The sequence below is a fragment of the Salvelinus alpinus genome, chromosome 13 (genome assembly GCF_045679555.1).
Source record: "Salvelinus alpinus chromosome 13, SLU_Salpinus.1, whole genome shotgun sequence".
Classification (NCBI taxonomy): Eukaryota; Metazoa; Chordata; class Actinopteri; order Salmoniformes; family Salmonidae; genus Salvelinus; species Salvelinus alpinus.
In genome coordinates this window covers 19,486,653-19,511,363 of record NC_092098.1, presented here as the reverse complement: position 1 = coordinate 19,511,363, position 24,711 = coordinate 19,486,653, and the positions used below count along the sequence as shown (strand labels likewise).

General features: G+C 44.0%; 2 protein-coding genes across 2 annotated transcripts; one reads left to right on the top strand and one right to left on the bottom strand.

Annotated features, from left to right (window-relative positions):
* Positions 1-1,055: 1,055 nt before the first annotated feature.
* Positions 1,056-16,218, top strand: ppm1nb (protein phosphatase, Mg2+/Mn2+ dependent, 1Nb (putative)). The gene is made up of 6 exons (XM_071338422.1): positions 1,056-1,875; positions 3,398-3,969; positions 13,942-14,059; positions 15,052-15,166; positions 15,298-15,361; positions 15,477-16,218. Exons 1-6 carry the CDS (start codon positions 1,479-1,481, stop codon positions 15,504-15,506), a joined length of 1,296 nt encoding a protein of 431 aa, XP_071194523.1. The 5' UTR covers positions 1,056-1,478; the 3' UTR covers positions 15,507-16,218.
* Positions 16,219-16,495: 277 nt separating this feature from the next.
* Positions 16,496-20,039, bottom strand: kcnk12l (potassium channel, subfamily K, member 12 like). Its single transcript, XM_071338421.1, has 2 exons — positions 19,280-20,039; positions 16,496-18,631 (listed from the first exon to the last, which is right to left on the bottom strand). The coding sequence occupies exons 1-2, from the start codon at positions 19,614-19,616 to the stop codon at positions 17,616-17,618; spliced, it is 1,353 nt and encodes a 450-aa protein (XP_071194522.1). The 5' UTR covers positions 19,617-20,039; the 3' UTR covers positions 16,496-17,615.
* Positions 20,040-24,711: the final 4,672 nt, after the last annotated feature.

Sequence of the window (24,711 nt, the reverse complement as noted above, 5' to 3'; positions counted from 1 at the left end):
CTTGGTCTCCAGAGAGATCCTTGGTTCATTGGCCTGTCTGTTATGCAAAACAAAACCCCTCAGTCAATCAAAGGAACAGGTTTTCAAAGTAGGCCTACCACTCTATTAGATCACACCAGAGGTTAGTATTTATGTATAGGCATTTAATCCTTATAGGATTTACAGGTTGATTGATTAGGATTTGAAGAATACAAAACCCAAAATAATACAAATCCCTCATGTTACATTCATATGGAAAATCACTCGCATGAAGACACAAAATAAGGTTCCCCATCATTACTGTGTTCTATTACAAAATTACAAATGAAATCATAAATGCTATATCATCATGCGTTTTCACATAAATCTCACAAATCAACATTTTTTTGTGCTGTAGATTTAGGTCAGTTTAAAACTCCTCTCTCTAATTACTGCTTAGTACAGTCTAATCACTTAAAATCACTGTAACTAGTCATTCAAATCTGTTCCGTTTTTATTTGCATATGAATTATGAGTATGAATAGTGTCAGGCAGGATGTTCTAAATAAACTGGCCATGGCCAGAGCTAAGTGCGTCATGCACAAATTCAGCTCAAGGCGAAGTAAAACACTACAAATGCACCACCACATGACTCATAGTGGATTTAAAAGGGAGCATCAGTGTGCATAATATAGATGAGCCTTCTCTCTCTCTTCCTGTCTCTCTTTCTCTCTCCCTCCCTCCTCCCTCCCTCCCTCCCTCCTTTACTCCATTACTCCCAGCCCCTCCCTCCCTCTCAGTCCCTCCTTCCCTCTCTCCCAGTCCGTTCCTTTCACATGCAGTAGTCTGTGCTGCTGTTATAAAAGACTGATGCTTCTGGCTCCTCTAATCTGCAGGCGTAGAAGCCTGATAATCCAGACTCATCAAAGGTCGAGATTAGCAGAGAGCTGGATGGGGAGGGATGGAAAACAGAGGCACAGATAGGAAGACAGGGAGGGAGGGAGAAGTGACAGCGCATGCATGACAGGGATGAGCTATGCTGCTCAGGGATTGGTCTACATAAATAGCCAACCAATCACAGATGAGACAAACAACAAGACTAGGGGAGAGTTGGAGAAAGAGGGAAGTGCTATGAAAAAGAGAGGGAGAAGGTGAAATCACAGGACTACAGAGGAGAGGCAAAGCTAACAAACACAGAGCAGGGATGAATACAGGAGAGAGTGCAGATCAGTGAGATCTCCAGAGAGAACAGGAAGAGAGAAGAGAGGACTGAAAGGAAGGAGATGGGCAGAGAGAGGGGGGTAAACAGCAAGCAGCAGCACAGAGAAAATCAATCAGCCAGACCAATAGCATCAGCCTGGGAAGCCATGCTCTGAAAGGCTTGGAGAAGCGGGGCTACGCAGGCAGCACACGGCACGGCACAGGCCTAGCCAACAGCCCTGGCCCACAGGCCGACAGCCCCACAGCGGGGGGGAGAGGGAAAGAAGACACCCAGAACCACACTGTCAGCTGCTGTAACCATGAGGACAACACGAAAGGGTAGTGTGGAGATGCCTGCATTTGTCCGGCAGCTGGTGAAGGAGACAGAGAAGAGGGTCAGCTCCTTCTTCAAGGGAGGGGGGCGTGGAGGGGCAGAGCACATGCAGGGGGAGGGGGAGGAGGTGATCCCCAGCCCCTACCTGGATCGTCCCGTCCTGGACAAGCTGACTGAGGAGGGCTGCTCCTGCTGGGGCCTGACCTACGCCCTGGGCAGCATGCAGGGCTGGAGGGCCAACATGGAGGACTACCACAACTGTGTGCCTCAGCTGGGCGCAGGGCTGGCAGACTGGAGCTTCTTTGCTGTGTTTGATGGGCATGCGGGCAACCAAGTGGCACAGTATGCCTCACAACACCTGCTGGATCAGGTCCTAGCTACAGGTGAAACAAACTTAGACAAAATGTTATCATCTGTGTTTGACATACTTCTCATGTTACTTAACAGCCTGTTTCATCTCGTAGTTTAAATAGATGCTTGATACAAAAGAGATGTATGAACAGATCTTCATATATTGAGTTGATGACTCATTCGAGGGCAGATATTTATATGTAACATTAAGCTCATCGGGGTAAAGCATGTGACTCCTCAGTGATGTATTGAATAGCCTTTTTAGAGAGGTTTATACCTGGTAATAACTATAAATAATTACTACATTTTAGGTTACTGGAGATTAGCAAGATAAAGTAGCAGTGTTGTGGTAAAATATATACGTAGCTGACCAATAACACAAATCATTTTAGCCACTGCTTTTACTGCCTGTGTGCAGTGTGTACTGACTTCCTATGTATACTTACTGCTTGTGTACTGTATGGCCTGTGTGTACTAACTGTATGGCCTGTGTGTACTAACTGTATGGCCTGTGTGTACTAACTGTACGGCATGTGTGTACTAACTGTACGGCCTGTGTGTACTAACTGTATGGCCTGTGTGTACTAACTGCACGGCCTGTGTGTACTAACTGTACGGCCTGTGTGTACTAACTGTATGGCCTGTGTGTACTAACTGTATGGCCTGTGTGTACTAACTGTACGGCCTGTGTGTACTAACTGTACGGCCTGTGTGTACTAACTGTACGGCCTGTGTGTACTAACTGTACAGCCTGTGTGTACTAACTGTACGGCATGTGTGTACTAACTGTATGGCCTGTGTGTACTAACTGTACGGCCTGTGTGTACTAACTGTATGGCCTGTGTGTACTAACTGTACGGCCTGTGTGTACTAACTGCACGGCCTGTGTGTACTAACTGTATGGCCTGTGTGTACTAACTGTATGGCCTGTGTGTACTAACTGTACGGCCTGTGTGTACTAACTGTACGGCATGTGTGTACTAACTGTATGGCCTGTGTGTACTAACTGTATGGCCTGTGTGTACTAACTGTATGGCCTGTGTGTACTAACTGCACGGCCTGTGTGTACTAACTGTACGGCATGTGTGTACTAACTGCATGGCCTGTGTGTACTAACTGTACGGCCTGTGTGTACTAACTGTACGGCCTGTGTGTACTAACTGTACGGCATGTGTGTACTAACTGTATGGCCTGTGTGTACTAACTGTATGGCCTGTGTGTACTAACTGTATGGCCTGTGTGTACTAACTGTATGGCCTGTGTGTACTAACTGCACGGCCTGTGTGTACTAACTGTACGGCATGTGTGTTCTAACTGTACGGCCTGTGTGTACTAACTGTATGGCCTGTGTGTACTAACTGTATGGCCTGTGTGTACTAACTGTACGGCCTGTGTGTACTAACTGTACGGCATGTGTGTACTAACTGTATGGCCTGTGTGTACTAACTGTACGGCCTGTGTGTACTAACTGTATGGCCTGTGTGTACTAACTGTATGGGTGTGTGTACTAACTGTATGGCCTGTGTGTACTAACTGTATGGGTGTGTCCTGTAGGAGGGATCGGGCCAGAGGACCACCCTGATCGGGTGAGAGGGAGCTTCACAGATGGCTTCCTACACACAGACAAACACCTGCTGACTGCAGCCCGCCGTGAGGGCTGGGAGCGGGGTGGCACCACCGTGACCTCCACTCTCATCTCACCACGATACTTCTACTTCGCCAACTGTGGAGACTCGCGTGCCATGCTGTGCCGAGCAGGGCAAGTGTGCTTCTCCACTGAGGACCACAAGCCCTACAGCCCTCTGGAGAGGGAGCGCATCGAGAGCGCCGGTGGCTCCGTGTCCCTGCAGCGCATTAACGGCTCCCTGGCTGTGTCCCGCGCCCTGGGGGACTTCAGCTACAAGGGGGCAGAGAACCGGCCGCCCACCCAGCAGATGGTGTCTCCGGAGCCAGAGGTGTGTGTGGTGGAGCGGTCGCCCGGGGATGAGTTCCTGGTGCTGGCCTGTGACGGGGTGTGGGACACGGTCTCCAACGAGGAGCTGTGTGCTTTCATCCGCAGCCGTCTGCGCGTCTGCACTGACCTCAGGGACGTCTGCTCCCAGGTCATTGACCTCTGCCTCTATAAGGTCAGTACCCAAGGTCACCTGTAGATCAGTACATATGGACCACATCAGTGATCTGTTAAAATAGTCCCTTCGTTTGTTGGTGCATAAGTGTATCAGTTCGCTGTCAACATGTGGATGCACTATCCTCAGTGTAGACAGGGCAAAATGTTCTGATCTGGTTAAACATGAGCCACACAGACTGAACATTAGTTAATAAAACGTGATATTATTTTGGCAGAGGCTATGGCTTTATTTTCCATTACATAATAATAATCCCATGAAATAAGATTATCGAGGATATACCAAAACTCAAAGAGTACCTTCTGACCTTCGCAAGGCTGAGACAGACCACTGGGACATGAGAATGTATGACGTCACAATACCTTTACAAACACATACCCACTAGCACACACCTATTGAACACATACTCTGTGAGCTGAGCTGGGCTGGCTTTGACTATCATATCCTCACCTTAGTATGGCTTGGCGGTTATATAACAGTGTTCCAGTTTAGAGATTCTGCTCAACGACCTGAAAATGTCACAGTTTCTAATGCTCTCACACACTTCACCATCATAGTCGAAGGGCGAGTCAGCTCAGTTGTGCATGAAGGAGCAAGTAGGCTATTCATGTTCCTGAAGGGAGACAAAGTGCTTTAGCTTTTGCTGTGTGGAGGGTCAGTCTTATACAAAGGATAAGGTTGCGTACAGCATTTGTGCATCAGACTCTGCTTTTATTAGCCCACCCAGGTCACATCAGGATCGGACGCGAGGAGGGGGTGCGAGGGGATTATTTAAAATACTCTTTGAAGAGGTAGGATTTCAAATGTTTTCGGAAGATGAGCAGGGATTCTGCTGTCCTAGCTTCAGGGGGAAGCTGGTTCTGGGCCAAGAGACCACAGGTGGCAGAGCGGAGTACTCAGGTTGGGGTGTAGGGTTTGAGCATAGCCTGAAGGTAGGGAGGGGCAGTTCCTCTTGCTTCTCGGTGGGTAAGAACTATGGTCTTGTAGAGGATGCGAGTTTCAACTGGAAGCCAGTGGAGTGTGTAGCAGGAGCGGGGTGACATGGGGGAATTTGGGAAGGTTGAACACCAGGCGGGCTGCAGCATTCTGGATAAGTTGCAGGGGTTTGATGGCACAAGCGGGGAGCCCAGCCAACAGCAAGTTGCAGTAATACAGACGGGAGATGACAACTGCCTGTATTAGGACCTGCCCGGCTTCCTGTGTGAGGTAGGGTCGTACTCTATGGATGTTGTAGAGCAGGAACCTGCAAGAGCGAGTCACTGCTTTGATGTTTACAGAGAACGACAGGGTGTTGTCCACGCCAAGGTTCTTTGCACTCTGGGAGGGGGACATTTGAGTTGTCAACCTTGATGGAGAGGTCTTGGAGTGGGCAGGCTTTCCCCGGGAGGAAGAGCAGCTCCATCTTGTCCAGGTTGAGCTTGAGGTGGTGGGCTGACATCCAAGCTGAGGCACACTATATATACAAAATTATGTGGACACCCCTTCAAATTAGTAGATTCGGCTATTTCAGCCACAACCGTTGCTGACAGGTATATAAAATCGAGCACACAGCCATGCAACACCCACAGACAAACATTGGCAGTATCATAGGATGCCGTCATAGGATGCCACCTTTCCAACAAGTCAGTTTGTCAAATTTCTGCCCTGCTAGAGCTGTCCCGGTCAACTGTAAGTGCTGTTATTGTGAAGTGGAAACGTCTAGGAGCAACAACGGCTCAGCCGCAAAGTGGTGGCTCAAAGAAAGGGACCGCCGAGTGCTGAAGCGTGTAAAGATCATCTGTTCTCGGTTGCAACACTCACTACCGAGTTCCAAACTGCCTCTGGAAGCAACGTCAGCACAATAACTGTTCGTCAGGAGCTTCATGAAATGGGTTTCCATGGCCGAGCAGCCCCACACAAGACTAAGATCACCATGCGCAATGTCAAGCATCAGCTGGAGTGGTGTAAAGCTCGCTGCCTTTGGACTCTGGAGCAGTGGAAAATCGTTCTCTGGAGTGATAAATCACGATTCACCATCTAGCAGTCCGACGAACTAATCTGGGTTTGGCGGATGCCTTCCCTAATGCATAGTGCCAATTGTAAAGTTGGTGTAGGAGGAATAATGGTCTGGGGCTGTTTTTCATGGTTCGGACTAGGCACCTCAGTTCAAGTGAAGGGAAATTTTAACGCTACAGCATACAATCACATTCTAGACTATTCTGTTTTTCCAACTTTGTGGCAACAGTTTAAGGAAGGCCCTTTCCTGTTTCAGCATGACAATGCCCCTGTACACAAAGCGAGGTCCATACAGAAATGGTTTGTCGAGATTGATGTGGAAGGAAGAAGTTGACTGGCCTGTAAAGAGCCTTGACCTCAACCCCATCGAACACCTTTGGGATGAATTGGAACGCCGACTGCAAACCAGGCCTAATCGCCCAACATCATTGCCGACCTCACTAATGCTCTTGTGGCTGAATGGAAGCAGGTCCCCACAGCAATGTTCCAACATCTAGTGGAAAGCCTTACCAGAAGAGTGGAGGCAGCAACTCCATATTAATGCACATGATTTTGGAATGAGATGTTCGACGAGCAGGTGTCCACATACTTTTGGTCATGTAGTATATCTGCCAGGCACGCAGAGATGCGTGTTGCCACCTGGGTGTCATCCGCATAGCAGTAATAGGAGAGACCATGCGAGGATATGACAGAACCAAGTGACTTGGTGTATAGACAGAAGAAGAGAGGGCCTAGAACTGAGCCCTGAGGGACACCTGTGTTGAAAGTATGTGGTGCAGACACAGATCCGCTCCACGTCACCTGGTAGGAGTGGCCAGCCAGGTAGGATGCAATCCAAGAGTGTGCAGAGCCTGAGACACCCAGCCCTGAGAGGGTAGAGAGGAGAATCTGATGGTTCACATTGTTGAAGGTTGTGGCTAGATCTAGGAGGATGAGAACAAAGGAGAGAGTGTCAGCTTCGGCAGTGCGGAGAGCTTTCGTGACACAGAGAAGAGCAGTCTCGGTTCAGTGACCTGTCTTGAAGCCTGACTGGTTAGGGTCAAGAAGATTGTTCTGAGAGAGATAGAGAGAGAGTTGGTCAGAGACAGCACACAATTTTGGAAACAGAGACAGTTATGCCGGTCTGTAATTTTTGGCGTCAGAGGGGTCAAGTGTTGGTTTCTTGAGGGGAAGGACTCTGGCCATTTTAAAGTCAGGGGGGACACAGCCAGTGGTCAGGGATGAGTTTATGAGGAATGGGAGGTCTCCAGAGATGGTCTGGAGAAGGGGATGGAGTAAAGATAGCAGGTTGTCAGGCGGCCGGACCACACTAATCGCAGGATTTGATCTGAAGAGAGAAGTAGAAAGAGGTCAAGGTGTAGGGTAGTTCTGTGTGAGTGGGACCAGTGGACTCAAAAGGCTGAGGGAATGAGGAGGAAATGTCGTCAACCTTCTTTTCAAAGTGTTTGACAAAGTAATCCGCAGAGCGGGAGGAGGAGGGGAGGATTCATCTTTTACTGCAATGGGCTCAATCAGGGTCACAAAGAGTGTATCTTGGTCGTCTTTAACACATTTACCTTGAAACAGAAGTGTACACCTTACACATATGGTTATTGGCTTTAAAAAAAAAACACCTGTACCGTGTCAAATAGAGTTGAAATTTAATGCATTCCAATATTACACTTTATATACTGTACATCACAGAATATAACACCTGTTTGACATAGAAACACCTGACTTTCTGCAGGTTTTTGAAATAATCTTTATTAATGAAATTATAAAAAATATTAATAACATTCCATCCATGAGGCCAAAGAGGGTAGTTTTGGTCATTGACTGCAGGAAAGGGCTACGGGGGAGGTGAAGGTCGAAAAGAGCCAGAAGTTTGAAATTTACAGTGATGGAAGGTAGGTGAACAGCCTCTAGTAAGATGAGGTCAAGCGTATTGCCTGCCTTGTGAGGAGACTTGGGAGGAGACTGGGAACAGGTGAGGTCAAAAGAGGCAAGGAGGGGAAGAAAGAGTTCAAAACACTGCCAGAGACAGACCAGGAATCCCACATCGTTGTGCATGCAGGGTTCACTATATTAGAAGGGTTGCAGCCAAGGGGTGGGGTGCATCTGTAAAGCCTACAGGAGAGGAGGGAACAGGTATAGAAAACACACACATAGTTGGCAAAGCTACAAAAGATCAAAATGAGATAATCTGAAAATAACTAAATCAAATCCAATTTTATTTGTCACATACACGTTTAGCAGATGTTATTGCGGGTGTAGCGAAATGCTTGTGTTTCTAGCTCCAACAGTGCAGTAGTATCTAAAATTCACAACAATACACACAATACACACAACCTAAAAGTAAAAGAATGGAATTAAGGAATATATATATATATTAGGATGAGCAATGTCAGAGTGTCATAGACTAAATACAATAGAATAGAATACATTATATACAGTACCAGTCAAAAGTTTGGACACACCTACTCAATCAAGGGTTTTTCTATATTTTTACTATTTTCTATGTTGTAGAATAATAGTGAAGACAAAAACTATAAAATAACACAAAATATATTTTATATTAGAGATTCTTCAAAGTAGCCACCCTTTGCCTTGATGACAGCTTTGCACACTCTTGGCATTCTCTCAACCAGCTTCACGAGGAATTATTTTCCACCAGTCTTGAAGGAGTCCCCACATATGCTGAGCACTTGTTGGCTGCTTTTCCTTCACTCTGTGGTCCAACTCATCCCAAACCATCTCAATTGCGTTGAGGCAGGGTGATTGTGGAGGCCAGGTCATCTGATGCAGCACTCCATCACTCTCCTTCCTTGTCAAATAGCCCTTACACAGCCTGGAGGTGTATTTTGGGTCATTATCCTGTTGAAAACAAATGATAGTCCAACTAAGCGCAAACTAGATGGGATGGCGTATCGCTGTGGAATGCTGTGGTAGCCATGCTGGTTAAGTGTGCCTTGAATTCTAAATAAATCACAGACAGTGTCACCAGCAAGGCACCCCCACACCATCACACCTCCTCCTCCATGCTTCACGGTGGGAACCACACATGCGGAGATCATCCGTTCACGTACTCTGCGTCTCACAAAGACACGGCGATTGGAACCAAAAATCTCACATTTGGACTCATCAGACCAAAGGACAGATTTCCATCGGTCTAATGTCCATTGCTCATGTTTTTTGGCCCAAGCAAGTCTCTTCTTATTACCGGTGTCCTTTAGTAGTGGTTTCTTTGCAGCAATTCGACCATGAAGGACTGATTCACGCAGTCTCCTCTGAACAGTTGATGTTGAGATGTGTCTGTTACTTGAACTCTGTGAGGTGCAATCTGAGGTGCAGTTAATTGCCGATTTCTGAGGCTGGTACCTCTAATGAACGTATCCTCTGCAGCAGAGGTAATTCGGGGCTTCCTTTCCTGTGACGGTCCTCATGAGAGCCAGTTTCATCATAGCACTTGGTAGTTTTTGCAACTGCACTTGAAGAAACTTTCAAAGTTCTTGAAATTTTCCGAAATGACTGACCTTCATGATTTAAAGTAATGACTGACTGTCGTTTCTCTTTGCTTATTTGAGCTGTTCTTGCCATAATATGGACTTGGTCTTTTACCAAATAGGGCTCTTCTGTCACAATACAACTGATTGGCTCAAATGCATTAAGAAGGAAAGAATTTCCACAAATTAACTTTTAACAAGGCACACATGTTAATTGGCTTCTCAAATGACTGCCTCGCCTGGTTCACCAACTACTTCTCAGATAGTGTTCAGTGTGTTAAATCGGAGGGCCTGTTGTCCAGACCTCTGGCAGTCTCTAGGGGGTGCCACAGGGTTCAATTCTGTGGCGACTCTTTTCTCTGTATATATCAATGATGTTGCTCTTGCTGCTGGTGATTCTCTGATCCACCTCTACGCAGACAACATCATTCTGTATACATCTGGCCCTTCTTTGGACACTGTACTAACAAACCTCCAAACAAGCTTCAATGCCATACAACACTCCTTCCGTGGCCTCCAACTGCTTTAAATTCTAGTAAAACTAAGTGCATGCTCTTCAACCGATTGCTGCCCGTACCCTCCCACCCGACTAGCATCACTACTCTGGATGGTTCTGACTTAGAATATGTGGACAACTACAAATACCTAGGTGTCTGGTTAGACTGTAAACTCACCTTCCAGACTCACATTAAGCATCTCCAATCCAAAATTAAATCTAGAATCGTCTTCCTATATTGCAACAAAGCCTCCTTCACTCATGCTGCCAAACATCCTCGTTAAACCCTCGTAAAACTGACTATCCTACCGAACCTTGACTTCGGCGATGTTACAAAATAGCCTCCAACACCTACTACTCAGCAAACTGTATGTAGTCTATCACTGTGCCATCCGTTTTGTCACCAAAGCCCCATATACTACCCACCACTGCGACCTGTGTCCTCTCGTTGGCTGGCCCTCACTACATATTCATCGCCAAACCTACTGGCTCCAGGTCATCTATAAGTATTTTCTAGGTAAAGCCCCACCTTATCTCAGCTCACTGGTCACCATAGCAACACCCACCCGTAGCATGCGCTCCAGCAGGTATATTTAACTGGTCATCCCCAAAGCCAACACTTCCTTTGGCCACCTTTCCTTCCAGTTCTCTGCTGCTAATGACTGGAACAAACTGCAAAAATCTCTGAAGCTGGAGTCATATCTCCCTCTCTAGCTTTAAGCATCAGTTGTCAGAGCAGCTTACCGATCACTGTACCTGTACACAGCCAATCTGTAAATAGCACACCCAACTACCTCATCCCCATATTATTACTTACCCTCTTACCCTCTTGCTCTTTTGCACCCCAGAATCTCTACTTGCACATCATCATCTGCACATCTATCAGTGTTAAAATGCTAAATTGAAATTATTTCGACACTATGGCCTATTTATTGCCTTATCTCCCTAATCTTACTACATTTGCATACACTATATAATGATTTTTTTCTATTGTGTTATTGACTCTACGTTTGTTTATCCCATGTGTAACTCTGTGTTGTTTTTGTCGCACTGCTTTGCTTTATCTTGGCCAGGTCGCAGTTGTAAATGAGAACTTGTTCTCAACTGGCCTACCTGGTTAAATAAAGGTGAAATAAATAAAATAAAATAAAAATTGAAATGCATTCCAGGTGACTACCTTAAGAAGCTGGTTGAGAGAACGCCAAGATCGTGCAAAGCTGTCATCAATTCAAAGGGTGGCTACTTTGAAGAATCTCAAATATAAAATATATTTTGATTTGTTTAACATTTTTTGGTTACTACATGATTCCATGTGTTATTTCATAGTTTTGATGTCTTCACTATTAGTCTACAATGTAGAAAATAGTAAAAATAAAGAAACCCCTTGAATGAGTAGGTGTGTCCAAACGTTTGACTGGTACTGTACAGTATAGCAAAAATATGTAAACATTATTAAAGTGACTAGTGTTCCATTATTAAAGTGGCCAGTGATTTCAAGTCTATGTACAGTGGGGAGAACAAGTATTTGATACACTGCCGATTTTGCAGGTTTTCCTACTTACAAAGCATGTAGAGGTCTGTCATTTTTATCATAGGTACACTTCAACTGTGAGAGACGGAATCTAAAACAAAAATCCAGAAAATCACATTGTATGATTTTTAAATAATTAATTTGCATTTTATTGCATGACATAAGTATTTGATCACCTACCAACCAGTAAGAATTCCTTCTCTCACAGACCTGTTAGTTTTTCTTTAAGAAGCCCTCCTGTTCTCCACTCATTACCTGTATTAACTGCACCTGTTTGAACTCGTTACCTGTATAAAAGACACCTGTCCACACACTCAATCAAACAGATTCCAACCTCTCCACAATAGCCAAGACCAGAAAGCTGTGTAAGGACATCAGGGATACAATTGTAGACCTGCACAAGGCTGGGATGGGCTACAGGACAATAGGCAAGCAGCTTGGTGAGAAGGAAACAACTGTTGGCGCAATTATTAGAAAATGGAAGAAGTTCAAGATGACGGTCAATCACCCTCGGTCTGGGGCTCCATGCAAGATTTCACCTCGTGGGGCATCAATGATCATGAGGAAGGTGAGGGATCAGCCCAGAACTACACGGCAGGACCTGGTCAATGACCTGAAGAGAGCTGGGACCACAGTCTCAAAGAAAACCATTAGTAACACACTACGCCGTCATGGATTAAAATCCTGCAGCGCACGCAAGGTCCCCCTGCTTAAGCCAGTGCATGTCCAGGCCCGTCTGAAGTTTGCCAATGACCATCTGGATGATCCAGAGGAGGAATGGGAGAAGGTCATGTGGTCTGATGAGACAAAAATAGAGCTTTTTGGTCTAACTCCACTCGCCGTGTTTGGAGGAAGAAGAAGTATGAGTACAACCCCAAGAACACCATCCCAACCGTGAAGCATGGAGGTGGAAACATCATTCTTTGGGGATGCTTTTCTGCAAAGGGGACAGGACGACTGCACCGTATTGAGGGGAGGATGGATGGGGCCATGTATCGCGAGATCTTGGCCAACAACCTCCTTCCCTCAGTAAGAGCATTGAAGATGGGTCGTGGCTGGGTCTTCCAGCATGACAACGACACGAAGCACACAGCCATGGCAACTAAGGAGTGGCTCCGTAAGAAGCATCTCAAGGTCCTGGAGTGGCCTAGCCAGTCTCCAGACCTGAACCCAATAGAAAATATTTGGAGGGAGCTGAAAGTCCGTATTGCCCAGCGACAGCCCCGAAACCTGAAGGATCTGGAGAAGATCTGTAGGGAGGAGTGGGCCAAAATCCCTGCTGCAGTGTGTGCAAACCTAGTCAAGAACTACAGGAAACGTATGATCTCTGTAATTGCAAACAAAGGTTTCTGTACCAAATATTAAGTTCTGCTTTTCTGATGTATCAAATACTTATGTCATGCAATAAAATGCAAATTAATTACTTAAAAATCATACAATGTGATTTTCTGGATTTTTGTTTTAGATTCCGTCTCTCATAGTTGAAGTGTACCTATGATAAAAATTACAGACCTCTACATGCTTTGTAAGTAGGAAAACCTGCAAAATCGGCAGTGTATCAAATACTTGTTCTCCCCACTGTATATGTGGCAGCAGCCTCTAAGGTGCCTAGTGATGGCTATTTAACAGTCTGATGGCCTTGCGATAGAAGCTGTTTTTCAGAAGAGAAGTGGTCATAGTTGGAGGTAAGATACTCAAGTAAGAGAGTGGTGTGGAGCCTTCCTCTCTTTCCTTCCTCAAATAACTCTACAGCACCTTCTTTGTTTGAGCGACGGTCTTAGATTTACAACGAGAAATATTGGGAGACTGAAGCGCTAGCAATAATTGCCTTGCAGAGGTGAAGAGCACACCTCCATGATACCAATTGCTGATTGCCTATGAGAGGAGAAACCACTCCCCCTCCAATACAGCCACTGATTACGAAGACGACAACAGTCGCAAATTGCCCTGCCCCTTAATCCTGGTTGAGGTGTCAACAATCATCTGCAAATTAATAGCAGTCAGCAGTTCATGCACCACGTAGGCTACAGGGAAGACAGGCAGTACTCTATCATTTGAGAGTGGGGTAATTTCTAGAACAAAGGGGGCCTAATCTTGTAAGGATCAGACAAACACAGAAGAGAAGTGGTCGTAGTTGGAGGTCAAAGGTCACTACTTAGCAGGCTGTGGTAATCCTGCTAGTAGCCTTCTAGTAAGCCTTGTTTGGCACTCACCTGATTTGGCACTTGACCAACAACAATATCTACAGCTCAATAAATTTTCACCATTATCATAATGGAGGGAAAGATTATTTTATCTCGCACACTGTTTAGAGAATGCAGCATACATCACTAAAATTTGTTAACAACAGTCAACCGCCTTTACAAATGTTAGATGTACTTATGTCAGGTCTGTACTGTGTCCTACCATGAGGTCATCTCTGTGTACTGTGACTGTACTAACCCTGGTTGGCTTGTTCTCCTCTGCAGGGCAGTCTGGACAACATCAGCATAATCTTGGTCTGCTTCCCTGGCGCCCCCCAGCTCTCAGCAGAGGCACTACACCAGGAGGCAGCGCTTGAAGACCTGCTGGAGTCTAAAGTGGCAGGTGCAGTATTGTGGCGGTCGTTGTGAGGATAATTATATTCACTCACTTCAGTTTATCCAATTTAACCCCAAATCAGTTTACAACAAGATTTACACTACTATAGTTGGGTCATTCCACAAATTAGGCACCTTTGAGTACCTAAAAACACCAACACTCTGTCATAAAGAGCACGTTAAACTTAATAAAAAACACGTTTTCCCATCTCAAGAGGTTAAATAAAAGAAATACTATAGTAAGTGCAAATAAAGTAACAGTGTTGACAACTTCTTAAATCAGCCATAAATCCCCTTGTGACAGAAGGAATAGAAGCTTGTTGTGTACAACAAGGAGGGGCGATTGAATGCAATCTTCACCCCAAAACAGTTCTGGGAAAAAATGTCTAGCCTGTCTGTTCATAGCTAACAGGGTTGATGTGGTGTGATCGACCCGCTCAGTTTTCCACCACGAAACATCAGAAAATGGCCAAAAAGAGTAGAACCAGCTCACCTGCTTTTACACTGTGATATATCTATTAGATGTTCAATACTTCTTTTGAAAAAGATATTAAAACAAGAGTTCAGTTCAAGTAACAGTGTTGACAAAATGCAACAAAATAACTAGGGCTTTGCAATGATGGTGACAATTTTGAGAAATATTGGGGTTAAGGGGGTTAAAATAGTCCTATAAGTCACAGAGGATGCTTAAAAGGACATGTACAAATGCTGAATTTCTGGCACTTTAGCAAGTCTTTGTTAATATAAAAAATCTGATTTATTCAATTGTCCATGTGGTCTGTATTAAAGGCAACTTCATTTAATATAACAGGCTTTTAACATTCAATATCTGTGCACAATTTCTACTTCAAATATCAAAGGAATGCAAAAGGAACTCATTTTGTGGAGTGAAACAGTTCATTGACACAGAGAGGGCAGGTGCACTATTGTCAAGTACGCTACATGTATAATTTCAATCATTGTTTTTCTTTTAACTACTCCCCTCTTCCCTTTTGATAGAGATTTATGAGGAGCTGAGTTCCCAGGGGGAGGATCCTGACCTGCTGTCTGTCCTCACTGTGCTGGCAAACACTGATGTCCCAGGTTTACCACCTGGAGGCGGTCTGCAGAGCAAGTAAGTGAATCTGAGTGCATTGTGCCAAAAGTTAATTACAGCGCAATAGGTACTAAATAACAAAGTGCAATAAGGATCCTCTGAGTAGAGAGACACTGCTTGTCCTCAAACCTGTTTCCTGTGTGTTGCAGAAGGAACTGTATCATCTCTGCCTATTACGAAAAGAAAGAGGCACACAATCCTACTACACCTAATGTAAGGGTTTGTATTTATATCAAACTATCTTAGTTACTATACCAATACTACGTCATCTCTGAGCGGGTCAGTATTTATGCACAATCACTTAACAGCAGTCCACATTTTTCTCCAGGGGCTTGGTGTTTCTGAGAAGCTCGTCTAGGCTCTGTTGTCTGGGAACCGTCTCAGGAACACAACCAATGACAAAATAAAAACTGTTTTCATTATGTGGCAATTCAATCAATCACAAAAGGGAAACTGAGGAAGGAATATTGTCGCATCCCTCCTGCCAAGCAACATCCTGACGTGACAAGTAAAATGCAATTTGTGAACTATAGATTTTATATTTCTACAATATAGGGAACATTTTATTTTATAGGACCTGACACTTTTAAACTCAGAGATTCTGGCTCAGCAATATGATCCAGTAGTTGACAACCCATCTGACATATATTTATCCCATATGGATAACAATGTCAAATTCTAATTGTTATATTCTTTAAAAAAGGAATTCAATGAGGTAAAATTAGCACCAGTATTCTTTGCACAACTTCTATAGGTATGGATTTCAGGTTGATGTTTAGTGATGAGTCATCAAACCTCTCTCTCTCTCTGTCCTGTGTTTGGTCTGGTTGGCATGACCTGTACTGTGCTGCCTTACCGACCTTGATGACAGTAGATTTAATAACATGTTACAGTGATATGACCAAGACAAACCCAAGAAAGGTCAGTAGATTGATGAATGTGTTAATGTATTATCATATGTGATTTAAATGAGTATGTACTTTACTTACTTACTGTGTAGTGTGTATAGACACTACATGTTAAAAGTCATGACTGTTTTCAGCCTAAATAAAGATGATTTGACTGAATAAGAACTTGCAGAGAATTTACTAGAGAGCACCACAGCATCCACTTACATCTCCATCAAGTGGCTTTCAACTACATATTTATAATGACAAATATTTTGATAGTTAACGTGGTTAACTAATATGCCAGATCATTAAAGGTTTTACTGTGTTTTAAATTATTACTGCCGGATGGTAAATCACAGACAACGAAGAGACTTCATTTCATTTATGTCCACCAGGAAGAGTTGTCTCTCAATACAAAAGTGTTCAGCCTTCTTCTTTTTGAACGTTCCTGTTTAAAAGTGTGCTATGAAACACCTTGGTGAGGATAATATGGTACATGATGTTCATGTTGTAAAGAGATAAGTATGCATGATCAAGGTGACTCTTGAGGGAATATCTGCATAGGTGTGAGGGGCCCTGATCAGTTAGGTACTGTTAAAATGAACACAGAAAATTGGCAATCCATAAAAATTGGATGAGATAGTCACACTCTCACACCGTTTATTGACATAAATACCTTTCCAAATGCTATATTTGATTAAATGTGCTTTCTTTCAATATCCTATTTGTCAGAGTTATCTTGATGATTGCATTGCATTTTAATGTGACCTCCATCTCAGCCATCAGAAGATGAAGAGGTTTTATCTTCCTTTTACAGCTCTCATACTGTGTGTCTGAGGGCTTTCTATCTAATTAACGCAACACAATTGAAATGTGATACATATTCAACAGGTTCTCTAGCAGAGCCCTAGACATTAGGTGACTGAGGATACAAATACAGAATATGGGTAAATTTCTATGTTCACTGATGCCACCCCACGCAAATCCATTGTGTTGTGGAGGAGCTCAGGACACATCTGAAAGGCTCTCATAAATCAGTGGGTCTCCTCCAGACCCCCTCCACATCTCCATACTCCACACAAAGCCTGATTGCGTTCAGCATTGCATTCGAGCCAATCACTTGAGCCTCTCAAACCCTCTCCAGACATATGCTGTTGAAATGGAAGGTGTCTGTCCACCGCATCTCCCCACAGAACCAAACGGGATCATTCTGTCTCAGGAGATCAGTGATCGTCATGAATGTCTGGCATTCTGAGAAGCTGTCAGACAGAACAGAGGTATGCTGTGGGCTATAATCATGTCTACAACTAGAAATCTAGCTAACCTCAATATGATTTACATTGAAAACAAATTTGGCAAATATGTATGGCCAGCTGTAGCATCCAACTGTTCTGTTTCACTACTGTTTGATCTACAAACAATGCTCATTCTGAGGATGAAACGTTGCTAGTTTTTTTTAGACATAACAGGAGAAGATCCAGCATCCAGTCTAGCTCCAGTCATATTTCAATAACCCAAACAAAACAGTGCTTTATTTCTGAGTTGGTGTGAATAGGTTTGGTTGGGGTCAGGTGGGACTACCTGTCCACACTGGTCTCCTGCAGGCGGTTGTTCATAATGGCGAATGCACCCACCCCCCCAGAGAAGCCATTGTGGCGAGGAACGTGGCTCTGCCTGGGGCCCTGCTGGGCTGTCTCACACAGCTGCTTCTGCAGCAGTGCCAAAGACACCTTATTGGACGCTGTGAAGTCATTCACCGAAATCATCTCCCCAGAGAGACGCCGGCCCCCAGCGACCCCGTCCACCCCCGCTCCGGCATCCGTCTCGCTGTCACACACTGTCTCCACCGAGGCGTCAGTGTAGCGATGTCGCCCTGTGGGGACTTGGGACGGGGTGGGCTGCACGGCGTTGTGTTTGAAGTGCTGCTGGCGGAGTCGTGCAGGTGGAGGCCTCAAGCCAGAGTGCTTTTTATGGAGGCAGGGGCAGCAGACCCGCCTGCGGAGGCCTCTCTTAGGGCACGAGCAGGGACAGCGTCGGCCTGGACAAGCCAGCCGGGCCAGTATCCAGTTGAGAGTCTGTTTGATGATGATGGAGATGACGTTGAAGAGCGAGTAGATGCAGCACACGCCCATGAGGATGAAGAGGCAGTTGCCCAGGCGATAGGCTTCCTGGGCCTCATAGTGCTCTCTCTGGCTGCTCACCAGGTCCCCGAAGCCGATGGTGCTGAAGGCCACGAAGCAGAAGTACAGGGAGTCCATGTAGCTCCAGTCCTCCATGGAGCAGTACAGAGAGGAGGCGCTGCAAGCGATCAGCACAGACGCCACCCCCAGGATCAGCATCACGTAGTAGACAGAGGGCTTCCAGCCCTCCAGACTGTCCTCCTCACTGCGGGGCTCCTCGGCCCCTGACACAGCCCCCAACCCCGAGCGCCTCATCCTCCGCTCGTGGCACCAACGCATGATGTAGGCCAGCATGGTGATGATCCTCTCCAGGAAGAGGTTGAAGAAGAGAATGGTGGCGGCACAGCCGATGAGGCCGTAGAAGATCAGGAATATCTTACCAGGGATGGTAGCTGGGGTGTTCATACCAAAGCCTGGTGGGAAAGAGTACAAAAGAGAAGGGTCAATGTGAAAATTGTTTGTCAATTAAGTGCCCCTACAGTTGTTCTTAATTAGCACTACATAATTAGCACTACTATGTCGAGATGACAAAAGACGTGGAGATATTAGCATTGATATTGATATCAGCATTTTGGCTTCATGCTATGAATGTAGCTGATATTAGTGAGGGATAATCATTTCAGAGTACTGGGTACTTCCAAATTATGTTAACATAAACAAAAAATAAGGGAGACTGAATGAGTCATGAAGACAGGAGCTGAGGGAGAGAAGGGATGAGATGGCAATCCTGTTGTCTGTTAAAAATGGGGGCATTGTTCAGTCATGAGTAGTGATCACATTGAAAAAGTCATAGTGAAGCAAATCAACCTCACATGCCAACATTTAATTGAAATTAAACTAATTTGACAATAGTGTCTCGGAGTCTAACCGATCATCCATCTAATCCCCGTAGCCTCCTCTCCTCTCTCTTCACCCCCATCATCTACTCAATACGTCCTCTACATTATACTGTGTATCAGTTGAGACAGTTGTGTTCGGATGTTTGCATCTACATGACAACAAAGAATTGCATCTTTAATACCCTGACTCTGACCCTCAACGAAAGCAGCTGTCCAACTCACCGATGGTGGACACCACCGTGCCGACAAAGTAGAAGGCTCCAGAGAAGTCCCAGCGGGGCCTAAGAGCGTCCACTCTGATCCCGGCCCCGTTGGCCTCTTCATACTGGCGCAGCAGCGCGTGCAGTGCTCCCAGGCTCACCCGGTGGCTCAGGGTAAAGTTGGCCAGCTGCTGGTCCCAGAGGAGGCGGGCGCGGAGCTCGGAGGGGCGCTCCAGGGCGGAGAACACAGCTGCCCCACACAGCAGATAGAGCAAGATGAGCCCTGCCAGCAGGCAGAAGCGGGCATTGTCCTCATTGAGGGGCAGGGGGCAGCAGCCACCATCCCGTTTACGAGCCATGAGTGCAGCTGGCCCGGCACAGATACACGAACCACCGCACTAACATACACTGCCTGTCTGAGCCTGCCTTATTAACACCACTCAGGTCACTCACTACACATACATTACATACACCAAACTACCACACACACACACAAACACACACACACAACACGCTTAACAATCCCTAATGTGCTAAAGCAAACTGGGTACCCACACAGAGAACCTACACACACAGCTGGCCCCCAAGGCCAGAGGACGTTGATGGTTGGTCCATCCAGAGCTCTCTCAATGTGGTGTAATGTCCTGAGTGGTCATTCACGTTCCTTATGAGTTCCGAATCTGATGAACAGTTTCACAGATTGTCAGCTGTGTGATGATGTGCCCACTGATAGAAGAGAACTCCTGACTGTTTGGTCACTGTGTAAGACTCTGGAATCCTGCACTGGTCTGTGAACAAGATATCGGTACCAGTGGGCAATTCATTTGGTATTGGCATTGTTTTCAATCAACAAGTACAAATCATTTCCCCATCTTTTCTCAAAATGTGTATATAAATTTACTGACATCTGTCGTGTAAAGTAAAACCATCATGAACCACTAGAGCTCTTTACTATGCCTGAAAATCAAAAACATCACAAAAGCCTACACTTCTCATAGTTTGGATCTTTGTTTTTGTTACATGAAATGTTCATAAGGCTCTTTGATAATTAATATCATATATTATCTGAAATATAAAGAGAGACAAAACATACCTGATTTTATATATCTTGATTAATCCGATGATTCCACAATTTATTCAAACAGTTTTTGCCCATCGTCATGGTGAGACTTGATCTGCGGTTCGAGGTAGCCTATCTGCGCTGGGTACACATTTCCGAGGATCTGATGATCAGTGACAATGGAGATGGGGGAGATGTGGAGAAGCAATCTGATCCGTAAATGTTGCCATCACAGACTTAAATATATTCGTTGTTTAAGTGTGTGTGTGTGTGAGAGAGTGAGAGAGAGAGGGAGAGGTAGGGAGAGAGAGAGGCAGAAAGAGAGAGACAGGGAGAGAGAGAGAGAGAGAGAGAGAGAGAGAGAGAGAGAGAGAGAGAGAGAGAGAGAGAGAGAGAGAGAGAGAGAGAGAGAGAGAGAGAGAGAGAGAGGGGAGAGGCAGGGAGAGATCAGAGGGATAAAACCCATGTGTGCAAGCATACCTTGATTGGTGTAATAATCGTTTCTTGATTTTAGAAGCTTTTCTATTCAGGTCCTCCAACCTGTAATCAACATTCAATCTAGCATTTCCTCCTCACTGGGCAGTGAGACTGGTGGTCTTCAATATATTATTGATATGCAAATATCTAAACTGATTAAAACACTGGATCTGGACTGTAAACTGATTAAAACACAACAACTTCTTATTCAACAGCTCAATTCCTTTTAGAGAAAGTTTTGCATGGTATTTATCCCTGCAACATCTGATTGCAAATGTGGCGTTTGAAGTGGTTCACAGCTTATTGATGATACTCTTATCAGGAGTTTACCAAGTGATTAACTAAGTATATTTTTCAGACAACCAGCATACAATGTATGTTCTCCTCTCTCCTTCGTTTCTGTCCCAAATGCCTCAGTTATAAGTCCTCTCTGTTGTAGGTTGTGTGGGAAGGATGGCTTTGTTCTCTTTTGTGTTTGTCTGTCTGCCTTTAATCTTGGATGAGGGCTGAGGGGTACTAGAGGGGCATGGCTTCATGCTAGGACACTGGAGCACTGAGTGTCCAGGTGCAGAAGAAAGAGGCTGTGCATGAAAGAGTGACACCTGCATTTACACCTGCAAAATATCCTTCAGCTAACTCTTCTTCTAGTGATTTCAGATCATATATCAGTGTGTGTAGTCAAGCTTATTTTAAGAGCATATGATGTTTAGTGCTGTAGTCTTGTGTTCATTAGCCTATTTTAAGACCATATGATGTTTAGTGCTGCTGTCTTGTGTTCATTAGCCTATTTTAAGAGCATATGATGTTTAGTGCTGTAGTCTTGTATTCATTAGCCTATTTTAAGAGCATATGATGTTTAGTGCTGTAGTCTTGTGTTCATTAGCCTATTTTAAGAGCATATGATGTTTAGTGCTGTAGTCTTGTATTCATTAGTCTATTTTAAGAGCATATGATGTTTAGTGCTGCAGTCTTGTGTTCAGTAGCCTATTTTAAGAGCATATGATGTTTAGTGCTGTAGTCTTGTATTCATTAGCCTATTTTAAGAGCATATGATGTTTAGTGCTGTAGTCTTGTGTTCATTAGCCTATTTTAAGAGCATATGATGTTTAGTGCTGTAGTCTTGTGTTCATTAGCCTATTTTAAGAGCATATGATGTTTAGTGCTGTAGTCTTGTGTTCATTAGCCTATTTTAAGACCATATGATGTTTAGTGCTGCTGTCTTGTGTTCATTAGCCTATTTTAAGAGCATATGTTGTTTAGTGCTGTAGTCTTGTATTCATTAGCCTATTTTAAGAGCATATGATGTTTAGTGCTGTAGTCTTGTGTTCATTAGCCTATTTTAAGAGCATATGATGTTTAGTGCTGTAGTCTTGTATTCATTAGTCTATTTTAAGAGCATATGATGTTTAGTGCTGCAGTCTTGTGTTCAGTAGCCTATTTTAAGAGCATATGATGTTTAGTGCTGTAGTCTTGTGTTCATGCTGCTCTATTTGCATCCATTCTTTTTCTGTCTTCAATTTTTCATGTAGCACTTACCACACATATCATGCATTGTGCTATGGACAGAATGAAACATGGCAATGTCCCTAAATCACAACCCACTCTTTATCTTTTGGCAAAAACCTGATGTATGAAGTCTAGGTCATATGAATGAAGACATGAGTTATCTTTTGTTCAATAATTTGCCTAAAAAGCATCAGAACAGTCTCCCTTTAAATCAGTGGTGTAAAACACTTAAAAATATTTAAGTAGTTTTTTAGGGTATCTGTACTTTACTTTACTATTTATATTCTTAAGAACTTTTAATTTTATTCCACTACATTCCTAAAGAAAATAATGTACTTTCTACTCTATACATTTTCCCTGACAACCAACAGTACTCATTACATTTTGAATACTTAGCAGGACAGGAAAATGGTCCAATTCATGCACTTATCAAGAGAACATCTCTGGTCAAATGCTTCATTTGTAAATGATGAGTGTTGCAGTGTGCCCCTGGCTATCCATAAATTAAAAAACACAAGAAAATCATGTAGTCTGGTATGCTTAATACAGCGTTTTTAATGTGCACGTTTTGGTTTTTTCCCTAACACTACACAGCTGATTCAAATTATCAAAGCTTGATGATTAGTTGATTATTTGAATCAGCTGTGTAGTGCTACGCAAAAAAAAAAAAAAACGTGCATCCCTTGGGGACCGAGTTTGTGAAACCTTGTAAGGAATTTAAAATCATTATACGTTTACTTTTGATAATTAAGTATATTTCAGCATTTACATTTACTTTTAAAACTTAAGTATATTTAAAACCAAATATTTTTTGACTTTTACTCAAGTAGTATTTTACTGAGTGAGTTTCACTTTACCTTGAGTCATTTTCTATTAAAAGGTATCTTTACTTTTACTCAAGTATGACAATTGGGTACTTTTTCCACCAATGCTTTTAATATACATTCATTACAATAATTAAAATAAGGCAATATGTATCATATTAGAAAATAGACAAAGACAACATACAATTGACAACAATTATATCTACCTTAAATAAGGCTATATACACCGAGTGTACAAAATATTAGGAACACTTTCCTAATATTGAGTTGCACCTTCTTTTGCAGTCACAACAGCCTAAATTCCTCAGGGCATGGACTTTACAAGGTGTCGAAAGCATTCCACAGAATGCTTCCCACAGTTATGTCAAGTTGATTGGATTCTTGATACACACAGGAAACTTTTGAGTGTGAAAAACAAAGCAGCGTTGCTGTTCTTGACACACTCAAACCAGGTCGCCTGGCACCTACTATCATACCCCGTTCAAAGGCACTTAAATATTTTGTCTTGCCCATTCACATACTCAATCCGTCTCAAGGCTTAAAAATCCTTCTTTAACCTGTCTCCTCCCCTTCATCTACACTGACTGAAGTGGATTTAACAAGTGACACCAATAAAGGATCATAGCTTTCACCAGGATTCACCTGGTCAGACTATGTCATGAAAAGAGCAGGTGTTCCTATACAGTATTATACAGTCAATTAACTAATCCAGGGATGGGCAACTTTGATGGGGGTGGGGGGCCACAAAAAATCTGAACTCATCATGAGGGGCCACAGTTTTACAGCTAATTTCCTGCAATTCTACACATTTTGCCATAGGGTGGAGAGAAATGTTTGCAGTTTTTAATATGATATCTGAGTGAGATGACTAACAAAGTAATTCAACCATGATAAGTTTAGGGGGGGGGGGGTTGATCTGGGGGACATTAAAGGGGCCACCAGTTGCCCATCCCTGAACTAAACAGACCAGAGCCAGCTGTTATTGCATTGGTGCCTAGTCAACCCGTTAAGCAGACCGGAATGGACCATTTTTTCAATGGTAAACGGCATCTTTCATTTATCCACCATCTTTGCTTCTGCTTCTAGTTCATGTGCTGAGATCTACCCATATTACCGCCACCTAGCGGCTAAAGCAAGAGCCTTACATATTGAGCTGTCAAGATTATGACCCAATCTCAAATGGAACCCTAGTGAGAATCTGAATTGCATTTCCTCCTCATGTCCTCTCTCCTCACACCCATCTGACCTTCTCCTCCAATGGGTTTTGAGAATGAGGCGAGAGGACACGAGGAGTCAAGGAAATGCAATTGAGATATCCCCCTATAGTAGACCCTACACACTTGAGATCTGAGAGGATTTGACAGGTGCAACCAATATGCTAATAGCTACACCTTGCCCTCTCATATGCTAGGTTGAAGTTTCACCATATTGCTTATACCAACCAAATAATTTCAGATTTCCACAAGTGCATAGGGAGTAGGGTCAAGGGTTCCATTTGGGATTGGGCTGTTAGCTTGAGTTACTTTCTGGTTCTGACAGTCAATATCAAAATTACTCAGGCATTTCTAATTTGTGTGATGCCACCTG